The 22,104-nt window shown below is 35.4% G+C and overlaps 1 protein-coding gene across 4 annotated transcripts; it reads right to left on the minus strand.

Moving 5' to 3' along the window:
• Nucleotides 1–1,962: 1,962 nt before the first annotated feature.
• Nucleotides 1,963–21,036, minus strand: LOC123527457 (uncharacterized). 4 transcript variants are annotated; one of them, XM_053523387.1, is made up of 10 exons: nucleotides 20,729–21,035; nucleotides 17,089–17,237; nucleotides 14,961–15,161; nucleotides 13,511–14,664; nucleotides 9,619–10,701; nucleotides 8,180–8,382; nucleotides 7,320–7,562; nucleotides 6,302–6,498; nucleotides 4,535–4,759; nucleotides 1,963–3,513 (listed from the first exon to the last, which is right to left on the minus strand). In XM_053523387.1, exons 4-10 carry the CDS (start codon nucleotides 13,824–13,826, stop codon nucleotides 2,325–2,327), a joined length of 3,456 nt encoding a protein of 1,151 aa, XP_053379362.1. In that variant the 5' UTR covers nucleotides 13,827–14,664; nucleotides 14,961–15,161; nucleotides 17,089–17,237; nucleotides 20,729–21,035; the 3' UTR covers nucleotides 1,963–2,324. The 4 variants fall into 4 exon arrangements, with proteins under 4 accessions (XP_053379362.1, XP_053379361.1, XP_053379360.1 ...); XM_053523386.1 differs by having other exon boundaries at nucleotides 15,003–15,179; XM_053523385.1 differs by having other exon boundaries at nucleotides 14,961–15,179.
• Between the last annotated feature and the right edge of the window lie 1,068 nt (nucleotides 21,037–22,104).

Here is a 22,104-nt window from a genome sequence, read left to right on the forward strand (position 1 = left end):
ACCTTTGAGCTAGGGGTCTGAAATTTATGCAAGACACATCGTCTGATTATGAGGTACATTTGTGCCAAGTAATATTAAAATTACTTCATGGATGGCAGAGTTGTGGACCGGACAGGAAAAAAGCCCTGTTGACCTTTGACCTCCAATTGTGACCTTGATCTATGAGCTAGGGGTCCGGGTTTTGCGCAAGACACGTCGTCTTATCATGGGGAACATTTGTGCCAAGTAATATTAAAATCCCTTCATGGATGGCAGAGTTATGGACCGGACAGAAAAAAAAATCCCTGTTGACCTTCGACCTCCAATTGTGACTTTGACCTCTAAGCTAGGGGTCCAGGTTTTGCGCATGACACGTCGTCTCATCATGGGGAACAATTCTGCCAAGTAATATTAAAATCCCTTCATGGATGGCAGAGTTATGGACAGGACGGAAAAAAAGCCCTGTTGACCTTTGACCCCCAATTGTGACCTTGACCTTTGAGCTAGGGGTCCGGGTTTTGCGCATGACACGTCGTCTCATCATGGGGAATATTTGCGCCAAGTAATATTAAAATCCCTTCATGAATGACAGAGTTATGGACCGGACACGAATTTGCGGACGGACGGACGGACAGACGGAATGACAGTCGGAAAAGCGTATTCCTATAGTCCACGAAACTGGTTTTCAACCAGTAGGGGACTAATAATGATACAAATCTTGAAGATTCAGTGAATAAAATTCTTTAAACATTATACCCCATCATAAGCACACAAAAGCCATCTTTTATTAGCAGTATGTTTTATAAAAACCTAATAACATCAGAAAATATCTTCATAATATACAAACTTCAGCTATGAATTAATGTACCTGTATTTCACGCCCGTGGAATAAATAGTGTACCTTCGACTTCATAAGGATATTGTCTTTCTTAAGTTATTCGAATACATCTGTTCTTAATTATCATTGTTTAAATATTAAAATAACACAACATCAGATTTGAAACATGTATATCTAAATGAGCACAAAAGGAAGTTAAATATATTGAATTTTCTATTGCAATTTAAATGTTAAACATTAAAATAAAACTTTTTTTTGCATCAATAAAGTGTAAAAAAGACTACAAATTTTATGTTTGGAGATAACTTTAAAATGTATTTTATACAAGTACAGTGCATAATTTAAACGTACAAAGGACACATGAGTCACACCATACAATAATGACTACTATTTGCACTATAACATTTAAATTAGGTAACCAGTAAGTTTTCGATTTTCAGAGTAATTCTCTTCAAACGGCAACTTTGCTATCTTTTTAAGGGTAAAATATGATAAAAATGACATATTCAATGATTTTAGATAATATTTTAAAATGATTCCAACTCATATCTTAAAATGATTCCAAACAATGGCTAAAATGATTCCAAATAATATCTAAAAATGATTCCAAACAATGGCTAAAATGATTCCAAATAATATCTTAAAATCAGTGTGTAATATCCGAAGGCAAATATCTCGAACACGCACATGGACTTGTGCCATATTACAGACCATATGTTTATTTACGACAGTGAGAAATTGCATGAAACTCCACATTGCAGAAAATTTTCTGTTTACAAAAATGTTATCAAAATTGTGATTTTCCTATGGACGCCAATAATGAAAACTTGTGTGAGATCCACATTTGTCAAATTAGTCTAGTAAAAACATCAAGTACACGACCATATCTTTTTTATTTGCTATATTGTCTATTAAATATTTTTGAAGTTAAAAAGGAAATTTTACATTGCAGAAAAAATTTGATCCGAACGTTTAGAACTACCTTAAGTTTGACAACAATGAAAAAGTGTAATCAGCGCTTGATTCAACTGAATAAATACCATCAAACACGAATGATATTATCTATATATTTTATAATCTTTTGTTGACGCCAGTGCAGAAAAAATCATCTACTACAACATGCAATGAATTGCATATCAGGTGTCTTTTTCCATTGGAGTATAATTTCAAAATTTATTTCTAACCAACAATATTTATAATAGTTACGAAACGCCATTTAAAATAACCCTATCTGATTTGTGTGTGTCTGTATATAGTTCTATTGCTTATTTACCATGAACTGTTAATAACTATACCAGTTACGTGCTCTTGTTCGTACATCAGGCCGAGGTAACGTTTGACCAAGTGCTATAACACTTCTATCAATCAATATCTTTGCTGTAATTTATAATGCAAATCGAGGTTATTATCAGAAAAGATAATTATTTTTTAACTTTTATTTAACCATGTGCTGTAACACATCAGCACTCCCAAAGTATGTGTCATGATCCACAGTGTCATGACAGTTTTAATCATCCATCTGGTTCATGTACCTTTTAGATCTAGTTGGTGATTTTGGGTCAGACATTTTACTCCGAGATGAATCTGATTCTCTCAAACTCTTGGCAAATTCGTAGGTCCTATATTGCTCTGGATCAAGTTTCATTCTCGGGGGCTGATACGCGTGATGCAGCTGCGCATCAAATAATTCAGATTCTTTAGACCTGTGCTGAGAAATTGTAATTCTGTCTCCAAATATGTCTGTTTGCACAGATGGGTGTCTGACTTCCTGTTTATTTCGATCGACAAAATCTAGCCGTTCAGTGACGTCATTTTTTTTCGATTCTTCCTTATCAAACGATCCTGAATGCGCTAATGCAATGCCTTTCTGTCGGCTGTCTTTCGTTTTCATCAAAGACTGTACAGTTTGTGAAGCACAATCACGTCCGGCGGAAATGGTGTTACACAAAGAGGTTTCAAAATATTTTCTATCTTGTTCTGTTGTTGCCGTTCCAACACTTGTGGTAGAACTGCTGAGATCTGTCCATCTGCAATCTGAAGATGCTGCATTAAGGCCTCTTGAAGATAGTAAAATATTGGCATTAGATCTGAAGTCTGATGTATGTAGGCGTTTAAATAAGTTGTCATGTTGGTCATCTGCTTTTTGCAAGGTAACTGCTGGAGATGTTTTATCGTCATCATCTGATGTAAACCGTTGAATGGTCTTTGCGATTCCTGCTGCATGTAATCTTATTTTATCTTTCGCTTTTCGTGCAACACTTTCTTGTCCTTCATCATGATACTTAATCAAATATTCTGGATAATACTGGTTCTTGTCAAAGACAACAAATATAGATGGGTCTGTAATGTCGTTCACACATGAGTCAAACAGCTCATGATCGCTTCCTGGTTTATGAGGTGGTCTTCTGTAAGATTTATTTCCTGTTGTGTAATGCCCAACCAGTACATTTACAAGAAACATATACCTTTCTGGCCCTTTAGTGTAAGCATGGCTATATTTTGAGTCCTTGGCAAAATAGGCACCATCACCGTATAAGGTTCCAGATTTTCCTGAAACACGAATATCGAAGTTGTTAACACAGATTCCGCGAACCGCATCTATGCCGTCAGTTCCATGAAATAGATAGCGCTGGTCAACAGAAACTGGTTTACCATTTGCGAGTCTTGTGGCGTTGGCGTCCATGGTCTTTTTCTGACTGAAATAGTTAACGAGACAGTTATTAAACAAGAGTGTCACAATAAACGCCCGTCCCAGCAAATTTCAAATTTCATTTCACAGCAAAACACTAGCACCTGTATTTGCAAATGAAATTTTAATTTTGTGGTTGTTTAGTAATTATTGTAATTCTTTTGTTTTTCTAAGTCCACAAACAACTCCTTACCATACCTTAAAATACACCTAAAATATGAAAGTAACATCTATGTTGTATCACAGAAAGGGGTCTTGGTTTTTCCCTACGGTCAATTATAAAAAAAAAATACACTATAAATTATTTATAGTAACAACTAAGGGAATTTAATCTTAAAAAAATCCAAAAAAGAAATTGTAAGTTCACACCAAATACCTTACCAGGAAGAGGTCAAAATACATTTCAAAATTGGATGTAACATGCATGTTGTTCTACAGAAAAGTGGTCCTGATATTTCCCTACGAGTAGTAATGAAAGAGTTCCAATATAAGCTTTTTATAGTAACAATAAAGGGAAACAATTCTAAAGAAGGGACCTGCGCATGACACTCAAAGTATGACATTGACCTTAGACCTAGGGACCTGGTTCTTGCGCATGAAACTCCGTCTTATGGTGGTGAACATTTTTACCAAGTTATATCATAATCCCCCATGCATGAAGAAGAAATGCTCCGGACAAAGTTTTCATTCTTGTATCCTTTGACCTCTAAGTGTGACCTTGACCTTAGACCTAGGGACCTGGTTATTGCGCATGACACTCCGTCTCATGATGAAGAAGATATGCTCCGGACAAAGTCTGTGTATGCTGCCTTCAAACCCGCCCGCCCAACCGCCCGGCCGCCAGGGGCGTTCCCGTAATACGTCCCGTTTTTCAAACAGGCGTATAAAATGTCTTTTAGATGATAGCGAGAAGTTACGTTTTTGCTCATCTTAAGATATATGCTACGAACTGTGTTAATAAGGAAATTATAGTCTTAGAGGCTAAAACGTTTTAGTTACTTGAACTGAATAATAATTTGGAATAATACCTCAAGAAAAGTCCCCACAGTTTGTGGTTTTGCAATCGAAAAATTATATCTATTTTTTCTTTTCCGCAATCCAGTGTTTCGAAGAAAGATTTCTTTACTTCATCAAGTTCAGATGACTTGTTGTCAGTAATATCTACCAGTTCAAATGACTGAGCCAGATCCCAAGGCACCCAAGATTTAGGCAGTGGCGTCTCAATAAAATGGGCGACTGTCAGAGATTCTGGACTGAAACAGAATATGCAAACAATGTAGATTCTGGACCGTAATAGAATATGATTATAGATAATCAAACTGATAAAGAACTTGGACTGAGACAAAATATGTATGTGATACAGCTGATTAAGTGTTTGTACTGAAACAAAATTATATCGCCGATGTAAATGATGAAAGGATTGGACAGATACAAGATATGCAGATGATGTAGCAGAAAAGTTATTTGACTGAAACATATAATATAGGAATATCAGTTGCAGCTGATAAAAGGGTTTAGACTGAAATAGAATATAGAGGTGATGTAGCTAGTAAAAGGTTTGAACTTAAATATAGTAAGATGGTGATGCAACTGGTAAGAAGTCCTGACAGAAACAAAACATGTAATGATGTAGCTGAGTTTGAACTGAAACATAAATTTGTAGGTGATGCAGCTGATAAAGAGTTTTAACTGAAATACATAACGCAGGTGATACCGCTGATAAAATAGTCTGAACTTGAATAGAATAAATTGATGATGCGGCTGAACTAGAGATTCGTTTGAAATAGAACAAGAAGATGTAGCTTATTTAGAGTTCAGATTGAAATATACTATGTATTAGGTGTTTCAAAAAAGTTTGAACTATAATAGAAGTAAAAAGGTGCTGCAACTGGTAAATAGTTTAGGCTTAAAAACAGAATATACAAGCGATGTTACTGATAAAAAGTTTCGACTGAAAAAAAAAAAGAATATATAGGTTATGCAGCTGATAAGGTTATCTTTACTGTAGCAAATAATGTAGCTGATGTAGATGATAAAGCGTTTGAATGTAAATCGAATATGTATATGATGCAGCTGATAAAAACTTTAGACTAAAAATAATTTGAAGATGATGTAGCCGATAAAGCGTTTGGACTGAAATAAAGTAAAGAGTTTGATACAAAATATGTAGGTAATGCCGATAAACAGTTTTAACTGAAACAGAATATCTAAGCAATACAGCTTAGCTGAAAAAGAAGATGTGAGTGATGCAGCTGTTAAACAGATTAAGCTGAATTAGATCATTTAGGTTATGAACCTGACATAAAGTTTAGTCTAAAACAGAGTATTCGTGTAATGCAACTGACAAAAGGTTTGGATCAAAAAGAATGTAAAGGTAATGCAGCTGTTAAAATGTTTGGACTGAAATGTAGTACGTGTTTGATACAGCTGGTTAAGGGTATGGATTTTAAATGTAGTAAGTGTTTGGTGCGGCTGGTAAAGGGTTTGGACCGAAATGTAGTAAGTGGTTGATTCAGCTGGTAAAGGGTTTAGACTGCAATGTGGTAAGTGTTTGATGCAGAAGATGTAGGCAATGCAGATTGTAAAGTGAATTGCGGTCATGCAGGTAAGTATCTTAAGTGGACAAAGCAGAAGAACGACATGTACTAAATGTTTTTAATCAATTTCTTTCTCAGCGTTGAAAATATTCCTTTGCATCATACTTTTGTCAAACATTTACTTTTAATGTGAAGTTCAGATTAAATACCTGCATATTTAACTATTTATAATTAACAACATGTTCCAAAGAAACGTACTACACATTTTCTTTTACATCTGCAGACGTCACAAGAAGTGGACGGCGTCTAATGGCTCTACGTTTTCCAGTATCGTTGTTGGTTTGTTGCAATAAATCAAATGATATGGTGTAATTGAAGAAATAGTTCCCTCTTGAGAAAATGTACTTTTTTTGCTGAGCCAAGTATTTTACTTCTAATGTGTGTTGTAAATCGTCCTGAAATAAAATTAATATATTTCTCTGTTCCAAAATTGTTCTTTATATTGACAACACTTGAACGTTATACAGTAAAATTATTTCATTTCGTGGGGATTTTGAATTTGGATTTGAGATAAAATAGATAGGATTTTTTTCGTTGGAAGTTGATTTTGCGGACTGACGCAAACACGAAATTTACGAAAGATAATCACTCCCTACGAAATATGATGATTTCACAGTACATTTGTATGTAAGTCTATATTCTCAAACTTATTCATGACTTTCCATTTAGTGGATATTTTGAATCTTATAAGAATAATTATTATCGAGCCGCTTACACCATCAATGCATGTTTTTGCGTTTGGAAGAACAAAGATGGAAAATTGAAAAAAGGTGCTTATAATGTAAAACCCAGATAGAAAACAAGGCAGTCTGAAAGACAGCTAAATCCCCTGCCACTGCTATGGACAGTTGAAGAGTAAACCTTTGACCTTCAGCTGTGACCTTGACCTTGAACTGACATGGCTGACTCATGAATTCTGCACGATGTCTTGATGAGGTGATCATTTGACCCAAGTTTTATGAAAATCCTTCAAGGGGTTTAGATGATACAGAGCTCAAGCCTTTGACCTTGAGCTGAGACCTTAACCTTGAGTTGACATTGCTGACTCATGAGTTTTTGATGAGGTGATAACTTTCTTTGTACGTGTATTGCAGAAACAATATATATAGCAAAAGCTTGTTTCCAGTTACGAAAAGGTAATAAGTCTCGCGGAATAGTTTCAGTATTAACAGTAAATTTAGATTTTACTCGGAAACATTAATACAAGATCACTAACTGGTCTATACAACTGCAGCTGCTCGTTATCATCCTTCCAGTACCATCTCCATTGTGTACATAACGAATCTTTGTTTTCTTCTTGTTTAATGTCAGAGGACAAGCTACTTTCTAATTGTTTGTAAGACATGGTCGAAAGACGGCGGGCCTCCTTTTCTGTGGCTTCATCGTCCGCGGCGGTAACTCTGGCTCTTACATTTGGTTCAAACAGAAGTAGGAAGACATATTCCACCCCATTGTATGTCTGAAACAAGTAATATTTAGGAATAACTATCGCTGGCTGGTCGCCTGATATTCTCTATAATACGACATGTTTTACTGAACTTGAAAATCGTCCACTCGATTACGCGTGTGACCATGAAAATATATGATCGTTGCAAAGAAAGTCAGAATGTTATTTTCTTATTTTCAAGTTCTTTTTTTTTTCAATGTATTATTCACATTAGCCTTTTTAAAATACTCAAATTTACTAGCCAAATATATAGGTATGATAAAATGGATATGTTGACAGAGGTCTGTCAAGTTACTTTAGGGAAGAGGGTTATTTTGGTTGTTGTTGGTGGGGGGGAGGGGTATGGGGGTCAAAGCGATATATGTATTCTGGTCTTTTTGACTAGTTTCACCTCGATTACGTGCTATCACTTTTTCCTAGATTAATATTAGACATTTGAATTAAGAACACCTGGCATAACGAGAGTGTTATTTAAACTCGGCAGGCTTTGTCAAATATGATGTCAGTAGTCTTTGTTAATTGGAAGCTAACATTTAAATTAAGTACGATAAGTACATCAAAAGCTGGTATTTTGCATCAAACAGGCAGATAAACATTAATGAATTATAAATGTAGAAATGTATATGTACCGTGTGAATTCTGTCTGACATTTCCAATTTGTTGGCAAATGCTTTCTCTATATCTTCCGATTCGTTTAGTGAAATCCATTTTTCAGATAGTTTTATTTGCCATAGATACGGTAGTTTTGACTTTGTATGGAGAAATTTACAGCGGCGTTCGCGACATCCATCTTGAAGATAGCGTATACAGATATACGTGTCTCCGGCTTCATCTACATAAAATATGTTAAAGATTGTCCTTTGTAATTTGCAAAGTTATAGTAGATAAGTTAAATATAATGATTCAGTTTTAATATATATGTAAATGAAGTATTTATTGATTTAAAGTTTAAGTAGCTCAAAATAAACGAGATTTGTAATAATTATATGTAGCAACAACTATAATCCGTTTATTCATTTCAGGAACTGAATTTGAATAAAACATGTGTACCATATATCAAATCGTATCATAAAGGAGCAAATAATATCTGACAGTTTCCTATTGGTACAGGTGCTTGGTCTCGAATTTTCTGCCCTTCAAAATCAGAAAATACTAAACAATCCATTTTTCAAGGGCATATAATTAAAGATTAAGACAATGAAACTTTGCATTTTAATTTATATTTCTGTTTTAGTCATCATTTTCATTCAGTATACAAAGTTTAATGAAATTCGGTCTATGGGAAAGACCAGGACTTTGAGGTATCATTTTGTCATGTCCATAGTCAAGGACAATTGCCACAGTGTCTATATTGTCATGGGGCAGGGGCAAAATTTTCTTACGGACAGAGTTTCTTCTTTAAACTGTGTTTACTGACAGAGAATCAAGTAAAGAAAAGAAAAGAAAAAAAAGAAAAACAGAAATATAAATTAAATCAAATCATAGGTATCCAGTCTTGGTCATGAACTGTCTGCCCTTGAAAGTCAGAAAATACTGAAAATATATTTTCCAGGGCAGATAATTCAAAATCAAGCAACGGTACATATGGATTTTAATACATATTTCCGTTGTAAACTCAAGTCTCAGTCAGTACACGAAGTTTAAAGAAATTCTGTCCGTAGGAAAATTTTTGCCTATATACATATGGAAAACTGTCAGATGTGTCTTTAAGTTCAATGTCTTGCTTAAAACACGGTCGTTATCGACTTTCTGAATTTTTGGAATTTCTACTTGGAAAAAAAAACAACAAAAACATTATTTTTCTTTTTTTCTTCGAACATTGCTAAAGAAAATTCTGACCAAGGACACATTAAAAGTAACGAACATGAAATACAGATAAGAAAGAAAGAATTTAATTGATACTTGACAAAATAACTCAACTTAGCTCGAACGGATTGTCATATTTTAATTACCATATACATACTAACTTTCATAAACGTCATCTATAACAAACTACAAACTACTAGATACATCTAATCTTGGTTATAAAGAGAAACCAAATGTTTGGATGATTTCGCTTTAACTGTACCTGTTTCCTCCTTCAAAAGATTTTTCTTGCGTACTGCTTGTTGGGTGTCCGATTGTACAGGAACAGTGCCATCTGCAGTTTTCGGTTCATTTCCATTCCATACCATGAATAATCTCAACCTGAACTGATCGTACTGCATGTCAGACATTTCAAATGCATCTAAGATTGGTTTATTGTGATCTGATATTCTGTCATGGACTTGTGGACAGTTTGGTCCATTGGTACATTTATCACGGATGTATCTAGGACATATATGCAAACCGAAACAATAACGTTCCCTACATGAACCTTTCAATGCCCATGTAGTACATACATGCGGATAACTAACTTTAAGAATGGAACATATTTCCTCATTTGTGAACAAATCACTGTATCCTAACTTATCGGAGATTTTTGAATTGTTTTCGTCGAAACAATCATGCGAGTATTTACAATGACGGCCGTATTCACATTTCCCCGACAACATGTTTTTGCACACATGATATCTACGACAGTCGCTTTTACTACACTTGTAATTAAAGCAATAAGTGACATTCTTGTTGAACACTAGCACATACGAGAGTGTTTCATTCCTTTCAATAAGTGTGAATCTACTTTTATTTTTTCGAAACCAGTCGTTTATATCAAAGTCCGTCGGAAATAGTCTTCTCCGGGTCTTTATGTCGTATGGTGTTCCTTTTCCGCCCATGTTCTTGACCATGAAGTTGAAAACTTCATCAGCAGATGGTATTTTGGTATTATGTTGATGGTTCCCTACATGACCAGATGATAAGTGATCTATACACTGATGACGCCCTCTGGTGGATGCGTTCACCCCGCGCTCAACTGAATTACACCTATTACCTGATCGTCTTTGAGTCCTTTGTGTGGAAGAATGTTTGCTTCTACTTTGAGGTTGAGGATTGCCATTGTCGATTCTAGATACCCGCGATTCCCCTGCGTTGGGTTGGATATCAAAGCTCATATGTGGAGGACACTGCATGACCTCTTCGGTATAAGGGCGTGTAGGTTTCACAGGTGTCCTTGGACCTTGGTTAACCGTATTCCGTGGTTGAAACACAGGTTTCTTATTGTACATATGTACTGCAGTATAAAATTATAGGTATTTCAGAACATACAGTAGGTCTCATGTTTTTGAGTGCAAACACAAATAAATAAGTGAGGAGAAAATTAATTGACGATTTCGTTAACATGTGTCTTCTTATATATCATATTCATTGTACAAGGCGGATTTGATACAGTTGGTAAATCTTTTAACCTTGAGCCTACTGACTTTGCGACCAGTGCAGACCAAGATCAGCATGCATGTCCGTGACGGCTGATCATGGTCTGCACTGTTCGCTATTCTGTTAGTAAATATTCAGTGAACACCACTTCGAATGCCAAACTGAACGTTGGGCCAATCTACTTTAGAAATTAACCAGGTTAAAGATTAAAGCATTTTGCCAATACCTTTACAACAATAACTTGTAACAGTACATGATTTGCTTCTTGTTAAATATCCTTCATCCGAACGACAATTACAACGAGTCATTTAGAATGCATCTAAAATATACCCGTTGTCTGTTTTGCAGGTTTCGTGCCGATCTAACACATTTTAACCGAGTTTATAAATATAGCTCCTGCACGTTGTAAACATATTGTTTATACATCTAACCAAACCTATCCGCTCTAATAAAGTTAATATAAAAGAAGGTTTCTTGGAAGTATATTGGATGCAACTTGACCCCGATGGTTGACCTTTGTATTATAATACATAATGAGACACAACCTATTATTGAAAAGGAGTGCACGTAAAACACGAGCTGCATGAGAAAGTGGAAATATAAAGCTGTGTAATTATAAATCAGTGTGTAGGAAAGTTTTAACTGATTAAATGTAAGTATACATACTGCACTGTAAACAAACTAATTCCATATATATATACATGGCTACCCTAATCACCCTTTATTTCTATAATGAAATAATCGATATGAATAATCAGCCGAAGGTCAACCATCGCGGTCAAGTTGCGACTACTGTAACAGTACGTACACTACCAAAACCAATAAAAACAGATTCAGGTTTACGAGATGAAATTCGAGTGAAATTATTTATTCCTGTTATAAGCAACAGTGATAAAACATCCTTATAATAAGAATTTGATGAACTGAATAGTCAAGAATTTCCGTAATCGTGTTTTTTTCTTTAAATAAAATTTCAGAACTTCATTTTTGATGCTATTTAGAGATAAGCTAAACCTTGCTTCTTTCATGTGAGGAAGCCATTCCGCTGGCTTTTGGAAGGTCGGAGGTTTTTCGCACGTGCCCAGAAGGGCACTAGGGATCTACCGCCACCTTTACGGGTAGGAAAGTCACCATATGACCTATACCCAGTCAGCATGACTATATCGGCCCGATATAGGTATAATGTCGGAATGTCGGCAAAACGTGCCGATGTAGGGTCGACGTCGGGCCGTTTTGAGTGCGTGAGTTAGGTTTTACGGCGAATCGACACAAAATGATCATATATCGCCGAGATCGAACTGTTTAAATGTCGTAAAATATTGAAATTGGTAGATCGACATCAATCAGTGTAACTATTTCGTAAGTTGGATTGACGTCGGGCCGATATTGGATTTTCTAATATAGCTATACTTTTTAAAATATCATTGATGAACGTGAAAAAGTAATCTAATTGCTTATGTGTGATGATTTATTAAGCAAATATGATGTATGCCAGAATTAATCAAACTAGGTTCCAGACAAAATTGGTAGACGGTATATATCAAAATGTTATATGTAATAAAGGGAGGTTATAATTAAGATGCATTTTTATTTTATGTAGAATGCCGCCGTAGAAATATTTATATTTACAAAATAAAAAAATAAAATAAAAATATGTTTAAACTTCTAACAGAACAATTTTAATAGTGTTAAAAATATACAGAAAACTGTAATTGTATCAAACATGTATAGTATATAATTGTGAAAATTATTATATCAATGAATTCAAATAACTATCATACACGTGATGCGAGACACATCTGTTCTCAAGTAAATTACTCTGTGAATTTATGAAGTATACATTTGAAGAAAACTTGATGAAGCGCTGTGTGTCACACTATTTCGCGACAACAATATGATCTGCCAATATCGGGCCGATATCATTTTGATGTTGGCCAAATATCGTTTGCCAATATCGGGCCGATGCCATTATGATGTTGGCCCGATATTGTCTTCCGACGTCGGGCCGGCATCATTCCTATTTGCAGCCGATATTGAAGCCGATATTGGGCCGTTATAGACAACGACGTCGGATTGATATGGGGCCGATATAGAATGCTGGCTGGGTAATTGCGTCGGTGTGATGTAAACCAAAACAATCTATTATTTCAGCAAACCAACTAAGAAACACATTCTTCTTCACCACTCTATGCTAATGACTTGTTATGAAAAAAATCAATTCTTTCGGAAGAAAAAAGCTTTTATAAAATAAAAACACGGTTACCTGTAGTAGAAATGGAAAAGAAACATTAAATGAAAGCGTCATTACATGGATGAAATAAATTATATTGTCTGTATTAGGGAGGGGAAAAGCATAGCAGAAAAGTTAGTTAAATATTTAGATAAAGAAACCTTCAGTGATGATTAACTCAAATGAACATGATTTGCTTGTTTTCTTAGATACTATTTCCCACCGGTCATATTATCATTTACATGGCATTATTTTGGGTACCCGTGAGAACCAGGGTAGAGTTATTGGCCTTGCGTAAGCCAACAGGGTACCATTATAAAGTTAAAGAATGAGTAGTGAGGACAGGTGGGTGGTTTGAAGTCAGATACTTTCCCTCTGGCACGCATGCCCACTACGTAAAAACATAGCTTATACGTAATAACAACAAAACATGTACCTGCTTCATCTTTAACTGGATATTTGATGTTGAATGTTGGCTTGGTCCCCAGAGGTAATGACGTAGCGCCATCTGCAGTTCTCGGTTCATCTCTTTTCCATTCCGGATTGTTAATCATGAAGACCCGCCACCTGAACTTATCAAATTGCATTTTAGACATTTTAAACGCTTCGACAATGGGTTTATTGTGGTCCGATTTCCTGTCATGGACGTAAAGACAGTTTTGGTCATTGCTGCATTTACCAAACAGGTACCGAGGACATAAATGAAGCCCGAAACAATTACTTTCATCACCGCATTTCCCTCTTCTGCCCATTCGGTACAGAGATGCGGATTACTTACTTTAAGAATAGAACATATCTCCTCATTTGTAAAGGAACTACTGTAGCCCAAATCATTTGAGAGTTTTATGTTATTTTCATCACAAAAATCGTGCGAGTATTGGCAGTTTTCGTATACACATTTTCCCGATAACATGTTTTTGCATATATGATACCTACGACAGTCGCTTCTACTACATGACTGCGTTTTGTTGTAATATGTGCAGAAAGTAACATGACTGTTGTGCACTAATACATACGAGATGGTTTTATCCCTCTCAATTATTTTAAATCTACTTCTATGCGTCCGAAACCAGTCGTTTATATCAACGTATGTCGGAAATAATCCAGACTGGGTCTTTATGTCTTCTGGTGTGCCACTTCCGCCCATGTTCTTCACCATGAAATTGAAAACATCATCAGCAGATGGTTTCTCTGTTTTATATTGACTTTGCTGACTAGCGTCAGAATATGACGAGTGATGCTCTAAGTAGCCAGTCTCGGCAGAACAGGTAGATCTATATGCATCTCTCCGTTGCTTTGCAATTTGGTGATCTGTATTTTCCGCTCGCTCAGCTGAAGTCCACTCATTACCTGATTGTGCTCGAATGTTTTCTATGGGATAATGTTGACTTTGCCGACGTGGTTCATTATTTTCATAGGGTTTAGGTACCCTCGAACTTCTGACGGTGCGATTTACATCTACGCTCATAAGAGGTTGAATGGTTTCGTTCAAATGGGTTCGTGCGACATTGACTGGCGCCCTTGGTGGTTGGTTACATGTATTTCCATACTCAAACATTGGTTCCATTGTAACAGAATCATAAATAGGTACTGTAATGCAAAATTAGAAAATGCAACAATATGTATTCTTTCAAATTTCAACACGCATATACATCGAAAAGACTAAAAAAGAAAACGATATACGACATTCATCGAAGACATTTTGCAAAATCTTATTGTACCGAGACAAATTAAACGTATTAGGCATAACAAAGGTCGTCCAAAAAAGAGAAGAAATTTAGCAAACAAAAATCCTTTAGTTTGAGTTATTATTCATTAATGTTCCCGGAAACAGAAAGGGACCATCGGAAATTTGTAAAATAATGTGTTACATTATAATTGTCTACCTTGTTGCAGAAATTTTCTGCCACCTTCTGTTACTTGTTTACCTCGTTGCGGTTGTTCTCTGCCGATTTCGGCCATCGCAAGGTTTGGTCTATACCGGTACCCAATGTCGTCATTCTGTATAACTGATCGTTCGTCCTCAATTTGCACTCTACAAACATCTCTCTGACTTAGATCATCTCGATAGCCCCCTTGCATATTGTCTTGATGTTACAAAGGTCCTTTCAGAATGTTGGTAATTTTTGGATTAAATAAACCAGGACGCATTGATACAAGTTGCATATTTAGTATATTTTTACAAGAACGCAAAAAATGTGAGAAGTGACATAACCATTGAATCAAATGGAAGGGTGTAATTGAAGCAACGCTTATCTCATGAAAAAAAACCATAAATGAGCCGCCCCATCAGAAAACCAACATGGTGCATAAATTTACGACCAGCATAGATCAAGACCAGCCTGCGCATCTGCGCAGTCTTGTCAGGATCCATGATGTTCGCTAACGGTTTCTCTAATTGAAATAGGCTTTGAAAGCGAAAAGCATGGATCCTGGCCAGATTGTGCAGATGCTGATGTTGGTTATCTCATGGCGCGGCTCAAATGCGCAATACTTGGCGAAATATTTAGCTTTAAATTTGATATGGAAACCGCCATTAAAATTCTTTCACAATTTCAAACGATCAACACTTTGATGCTATTTCTAAAAAGTCAAAGCAGTGATACAAATGTGAAAACCAAGATTTTCAGTCCTGTTTTGTGTCATATAATCTGTTTTCAGTTGGTTAGCCGTAAAACCCAAATTAACAAACAATCAATATTGAGTACAATCACTCGTCATTATGAAACGTTTTCCTTGACTTCCATTCAACACCAAAATCATATTTCAAAATGTAAAAGGTATAATAAATGATAACATTCGCATTGATTCCTTATTAATAGTATGTAACACAATCCCTGAAAATTGGCAATGCTTTTTAGTTTCAATTTCAGTTCTGGCTAATATTTACATATTTGTGTTCTATTTTCGGAAAATTTCGATCCGTCCTATTGAACTCAAACTGAATATTTTGTAATAATTGTCACAACTTCTTATGAAATTTGAGTAAACCGTTTATTGTCGGTGCTTTAGCGTAAATCAATAAATGAAGTAAAAAAAAAAAGAACAAAAAAAGTTGCACATGTATTATCAGACAACGAAAACTAATTCCAGATTGTTTACAGCTCTATATTTGTATTTCAATTCTACAACCGTATACTTAGTTTAAATATATCCAGTTATCAACATAAGTTCCTCCCGCACATGCAGTCATGACTTTCGTACTCACAATAAGTGTTACCAGGAAATCTGTATAAGTCTACAACCATAAACTGGTGCTCAGAGATGTCTTAATGTTTCCAGTTGCTAGTATCAACCCAATTAAGCTACTCACGCACAGGCAGTCATGACATGCGTACTTACATTTAGTGTATACTGGGAAATCTGTGTATACAATTAGTTAAGGAAAGTGTAACTTATTATAACTCACACACATGCAATAATGATATTCGTACTAACATTAAGCGTTTACCAAGGAATCTAGGAAAGGGATAACTCATGTACATGCAGACATACCTTAGGACAAAAGAAAGGTTATCAAAAGAAAGACAGGCCTTTAATTTGATATAAAATATTAAAAAAAAAAAACAACATATCAACATTTATCAAATATAAGTCATAAGTCTAATTGTCATAAGTTAAACTGAATTTTAGGACACTCAGTTTAATTTAAAATAAGATAAGACTTTTTATCATCTTATTAAGAACTATCATTATCGCTTTTACATATACCAAAACCTGCGGAAGCTATATTCAAGCCAGTGGATATTTCGGATGATTTCGGACCGGTGGTGAATTACTGGATACGTTAGAAGATGGTTAGGTGTAAACGGGATTCAATGACAGTTTTATACATGTAGTAACATAATTGTAAATTTATACTGCAGTGAAAAATATGATTAAGCTTTTAAGAAAATGCAAGACGTATGTTTTTACATAGAGAAATAACGTTAAAAAGACGAACTGATCTTACCATACAAAAAGCATTCAAGCAAACACGTCTTCCTTACATTAATGATTAAACTGGCTGATTACCTTCCCTTGTATTCCTGTTGGATTTTGCCATTGATTCGTTTGTTTGTTCTAGTTGGTCTTGCAGATTTAGCTATCACTTTTTGATCACCCTGAGAATGTCTATGTATACCGCGACGCCCACTTTTCGAATATGACGTGCAGGTGCACAGCTGTACGAGAAATTTAAAAGAAAAATATACAGGAGAGTAAAAGTAAAACTAGTGTATTCGTAAAGTGTTTGAAATCAAATATGAACGTGTTATTAAAAAAGAATATACGGTTAAAAGAGAAAAACAGCATTTTTACATTGGATCCTATAAGAACATTTGGTCACACCTGTCTGAATTGTTCTGGGGTAGGGACCAGCATATCCTCGGCCGGAAGAGTTTCATAGAACTACAGAAGCTTGGAAGAAAAAGAACATATAATAAATAGTAACACAGACATGAGACTCTTCCTGTAAGACAAGGGATGCATGTGTCTAGTGAAGTGGGCAGGGGGTATGATTTAAGAGGGCATTGACACTGAATCCAGTCCATCTACAATTCTATAAAACATGACTAGCCCGCCCGCTTAGCTCAGTAGGTAAGAGCGTTGGTCTACGGATCTCGGGGTCGCGAGTTCGATCCTCGGGCGGGGCGTATGTTCTCCGTGACTATTTGATAAACGACATTGTGTCTGAAATCATTAGTCATCCACCTCTGATTAATCATGTGGGGAAGTTGGCAGTTACTTGCGGAGAACAGGTTTGTACTGGTTCAGAATACAGGAATACTGGTTAGGTTAACTGCCCGCCGTTACATGACTGAAATACTGTTGAAAAACGGCGTTAAACCCAAAACAAACAAACAAAAGCTTGGCATCAGATCATCTGTCTTCAAGCAACCTAGTGACAAATGTCCTTCAAGAACTTTTCATCAGCTTAAAGGCGTGCTATTTTACTCGTTAGTCGATAAATCTTTAACTTGCATCCCTTTTAACAGATAAAGGTACTGTTCAAATCGAAAGACGGACAAGTTCATTATAGAAATTTAGCAGGGTAAAAACAACAACAACAAAAAACTACTACAAATTAGTGTGCTTTAGCACTGCTGTATACTTTCTCGTTATATAGAACAACCGTTTTAGACTGACTCTTTGGCAGTTGTAAATCTTCTACCACATACATGCCATATCACCCGCCATAAGCCTTTTTCTCCCGTATTTTCAGTATATCTACCGGTCTCCCGCCGGGACATGAAAACTTCCCGTTAAAAAGTAAATTCAGAAAAAAGGTTATCTGTCGAAAAATCGTATCTCCGACCCAATGTAGACCTTTAGAAAATACTTCAAATTCAATATCGAGCAGCCCGGAAATACTCTTCAAACATAATTTTGATAGTTGTCTATAATCCCTAGCTTGTTTATCGAGAGATACACGCCTGAGGCGTTGATTATTTTTCCACCTACTCTCGCCATCTGCAAACGATTAACCATTTAATCTTACCCGTAGGCAATTGTAAACATGTGCATTCGAGATTTTAGACTGATTCAATAACATCAAAGTCGCTGATCCGTAGTTTTCAAAACAATATGTAAACCAGTCTTAAAGTTACGTCATTTTACCGCCACCTGCCAAAGTGTACTTTCGTTTTCGCTGACCTAAATCAGAAGGTGAGTCAGGTAAGTGCTAACACCGAGTTCATGCTTCTCAATTTAAATACTTGCACACCATGCAAAAAAATCAACCCTGATTTAACAAAAATTGGCGAGTTAATGTCAGACTACATAGAATTTCGGACAAACATAAATTCGGATAAGTGAATTTTATTAAATAAATTGCAGTTAATACTGCCCAAAAAATTGACTGCCATTCCTTTGTGTGATATTGTCATGTTGCAGTAATTAACGGGAAAAGAAATCCCAGTTTAAACACATGTAGTTTTAATCTAAATATGGACAAGCCAGCAATAGAACGACATTCATTTTTGTTTCAACAACTTCAAAGAAATGACTGCCCTTAAAAGACTGTTTGGACATGATATGTCTGCAATCTTTTGAGTATTGTATGCTTAAACATGTCAAAAAAGATCACTCTCTCCAGATGCAGAAGCATCAACACATAAAGCAAAAACAAAGTTCCTGGTTCAATCTTTCATGGAATTCTGAATTTCCTTGGATTAATTGAAGTGCTGTAAGTAATAATCATGCATTCTTTACACAACTGTTGGCTCCACTCATCAATTCAGTATAGAAAACTTGTTGATTTTTTCATGAAAACGGCTTTTTAGCGCGTGAAAATGAGCGAATAAAAGTCGCCCTTATTTTTACCCAAATCCCCCTTTAAAAAAAACCTGTTGAGGCAAATCTCCCTTATTGACCATCTGAAAATATGGCATGTATGCTACCATGAAGATATTTCCATGGGAAAGGACATGAATAATTTGTCAATATGTAACACAATCCCTGTAAACGTGTAATAAATATAGTGTTATATTTTCATTATCAGTTTCTAGAATCTAAAGATTTGCGGCCTAACTTCGGAAATTTGATCAGACTAAATTCAAACGAAATACTCTGTAATACTTATTTGAACAAACCGGCGGTTTCACGTTTAGACAAGTTAAGAACTGGGCAATCCTTATGTCCTTTGTGCCTGAAGTACAAGGGAATATTATTAAAGAAGACATGCCTTCAGACGAAAATCTATATTTGAAAAAAGGTTTGAAACAAATTATTTTATCTATAAGAATCTCCAAGCGCAACCAAGTTAAACAATAGTTTTGGTTTTATTGAATCTGATCACGAAAGAAATTGACACGTGTAACAGTCACCATACTCCCTAGTACCGCTCCTCATATATGCATTAGTTTCGGAGATGGTTGCTTGCATGCAAAACTTTAACAATATAGAAACAGTGTTATGGGACTTGACCAAGTGAGGTTGGTTACTGACCTTGAAGAATAAACGAATATGCATTAGTGATAGCTGTACGTACTTGCATGCAAAACTTCAACCAAGGCATGACTCCGACGCTAGGTTGAATACAATAGCTCGGACTTTTCTTCGAATATTCGAGGTAAAATGTTTATAAGGACTTCAGTACAAAAATAAACTTTTTCTTAGAAGATATAAAACACTGCTAGATCTATATAGCGCCTTCCGAATCTAATCCACACGACTTGATACTAAAGGATAATTTTAGCAACTAAAGAGACACAAATTGTTGATTTCAGAAAAGGCTTTTGTCATCCGAGTCAATATAAGATGTGCACAGATTTTTCGTGCAGTATAAATCACTCAATACCACATGTACAAGAACTTTCCTGAATCAATACCACTACGTAGAAGAACTTTCCGTTAATACTTATTAAGCTATAAGTCAATCAGTACCACGTAGAAGAACAGTTTCGTAATTCTTATTAAGCTCTTTATCAATTAGTATCTTAAGTTATGTTCATATAGTCATTGTCTACCAGTAGACTGAATGCCTTATAAGACATTTACCTGTACCAAAGCAACAGCTCTTACGAGCAATGTAAATAATTGAAACAGATATACATGTATTATACAATTATCTAACAAATATGCAGGATGTGCCATTAATCGTGGCAATAATACGACAAATTCTTAAAATCAAGAAATAATCCCTTGTAAAAAGAATGAAATAAAAAGCACACACCTTGCTTCGATTCTGCTTTAAATCTGTTTGTTACTGGTAAACCAGTTCGTCGCCTAGTTTTTTTTCTGGTTTTTCTTATTGATTTTGTCCTATCCTATTGTAAGTAGTTAAAACTTTATGATCCTGAATATATCAAAGTTTCCTTGCAACACGTAGATCTATCTTTGTTGTAAGTCTGAAATAAGTTCGTTAAATTGCAATTCTTCAAAAATTATGAAATACAATGTAACCAACCGTGAAAAACGCTACCCATTATTTTCAGACTCAACTGGTAAAATGTCAGGTGCCGAGTGACGAGTCAAATTGTTTCTAATGAAATCAATATCGAGTTACAACACGACGTAAGCCAATCATGTGCTCGAGTTTCCATGATTTTCAAAATGTAAAACCCACGTATTCCTGGAAAACCATTATGAAACCTAATAGGTTAACTTTGATTAGACAATTTTACAAAATTTTCTCCTGATTTATATGGTGGCTGATTTCTGCCATTTCCTGTACGAAATTTAACAGCTGTAAAAGCTGTAGATTTCAATTTACAGCTGTCAAACGACTGTAAAACAGTTCGAAATATGCAAATGAGCTACAGCTGTAAAAAAAAGTTACAGCTGTAAAAATGAAAAAAGTTACAGCTGTAAATTTAAAAATGCCCAAAAGATACAGCTGTAGAAATATTATAGTATTGAAAAAGAGGGCATTATTTTAAGGGAAGAGGTAGAGGTGCAAAAAGTTTTAGGATGAATTGCAGTTCTCCAGACAAGGTAGCAATTACTATGAAAATGGCAAAATAAATGATCTAGTACGTAAAGTATATGTGGTATGATTACAGTATAGCTGGCAACAGCAAAATTCAAGAGTAGGATACAAAGTAGAAAATATGCAGATCTTGTTTATAAAACTTTCTTTGTCAGTCATGAAAACATATGACAATCTTGTAATTATTTCTTTTAAACTTATCGGCTTCCAGTATAGAGTAAATAGTTAATGTATGTACTTATGTATGTCCTTTTACAACTATAATAGATAATTAAACATTTGTACTTACTCTATACCGCTTTAAATTCCAAAATTTTACAAGATGTGATGTCTCAGACTGTGTGAATTTCGGTTATATCCCGCCAAAATGCATTAAAGATGACTGACAATACTCATGTTTCCCTTCAAAAATGTTACAGCTGTAAGTTTGAGACATGACTATTTTACAGCTGTAACTTTCAACGTTAATTTTTTTACAGCTGTAAATTGAGACCTTCATATTTTACACCTGAAAATTTTAACTGTATTTCTGATAAGTTTTCCACTTACAGGTCTTTTACAGTTGTAATTTCAAAATACAGGTCCTTTTCTCGTACAGGTTCCTGTGTTCGAGTCGGCGA

This window comes from Mercenaria mercenaria, chromosome 14, assembly GCF_021730395.1.
Source record: "Mercenaria mercenaria strain notata chromosome 14, MADL_Memer_1, whole genome shotgun sequence".
NCBI lineage: Eukaryota > Metazoa > Mollusca > Bivalvia > Venerida > Veneridae > Mercenaria > Mercenaria mercenaria.

Bases quoted from the DNA above. Each gene is read 5' to 3' on its own strand.
- LOC123527457 (XM_053523387.1), bottom strand. From the start codon at position 13,826: ATGGGCAGAAGAGGGAAATGCGGTGATGAAAGTAATTGTTTCGGGCTT. The intron at 7,563-8,179 runs GTACATATACAT...TACTTGTTTCAG, and splicing joins TGTCAGACAGAATTCACACG to ACATACAATGGGGTGGAATA. The intron at 6,499-7,319 runs GTTAGTGATCTT...ATTTTATTTCAG, and splicing joins AGCTGCAGTTGTATAGACCA to GACGATTTACAACACACATT.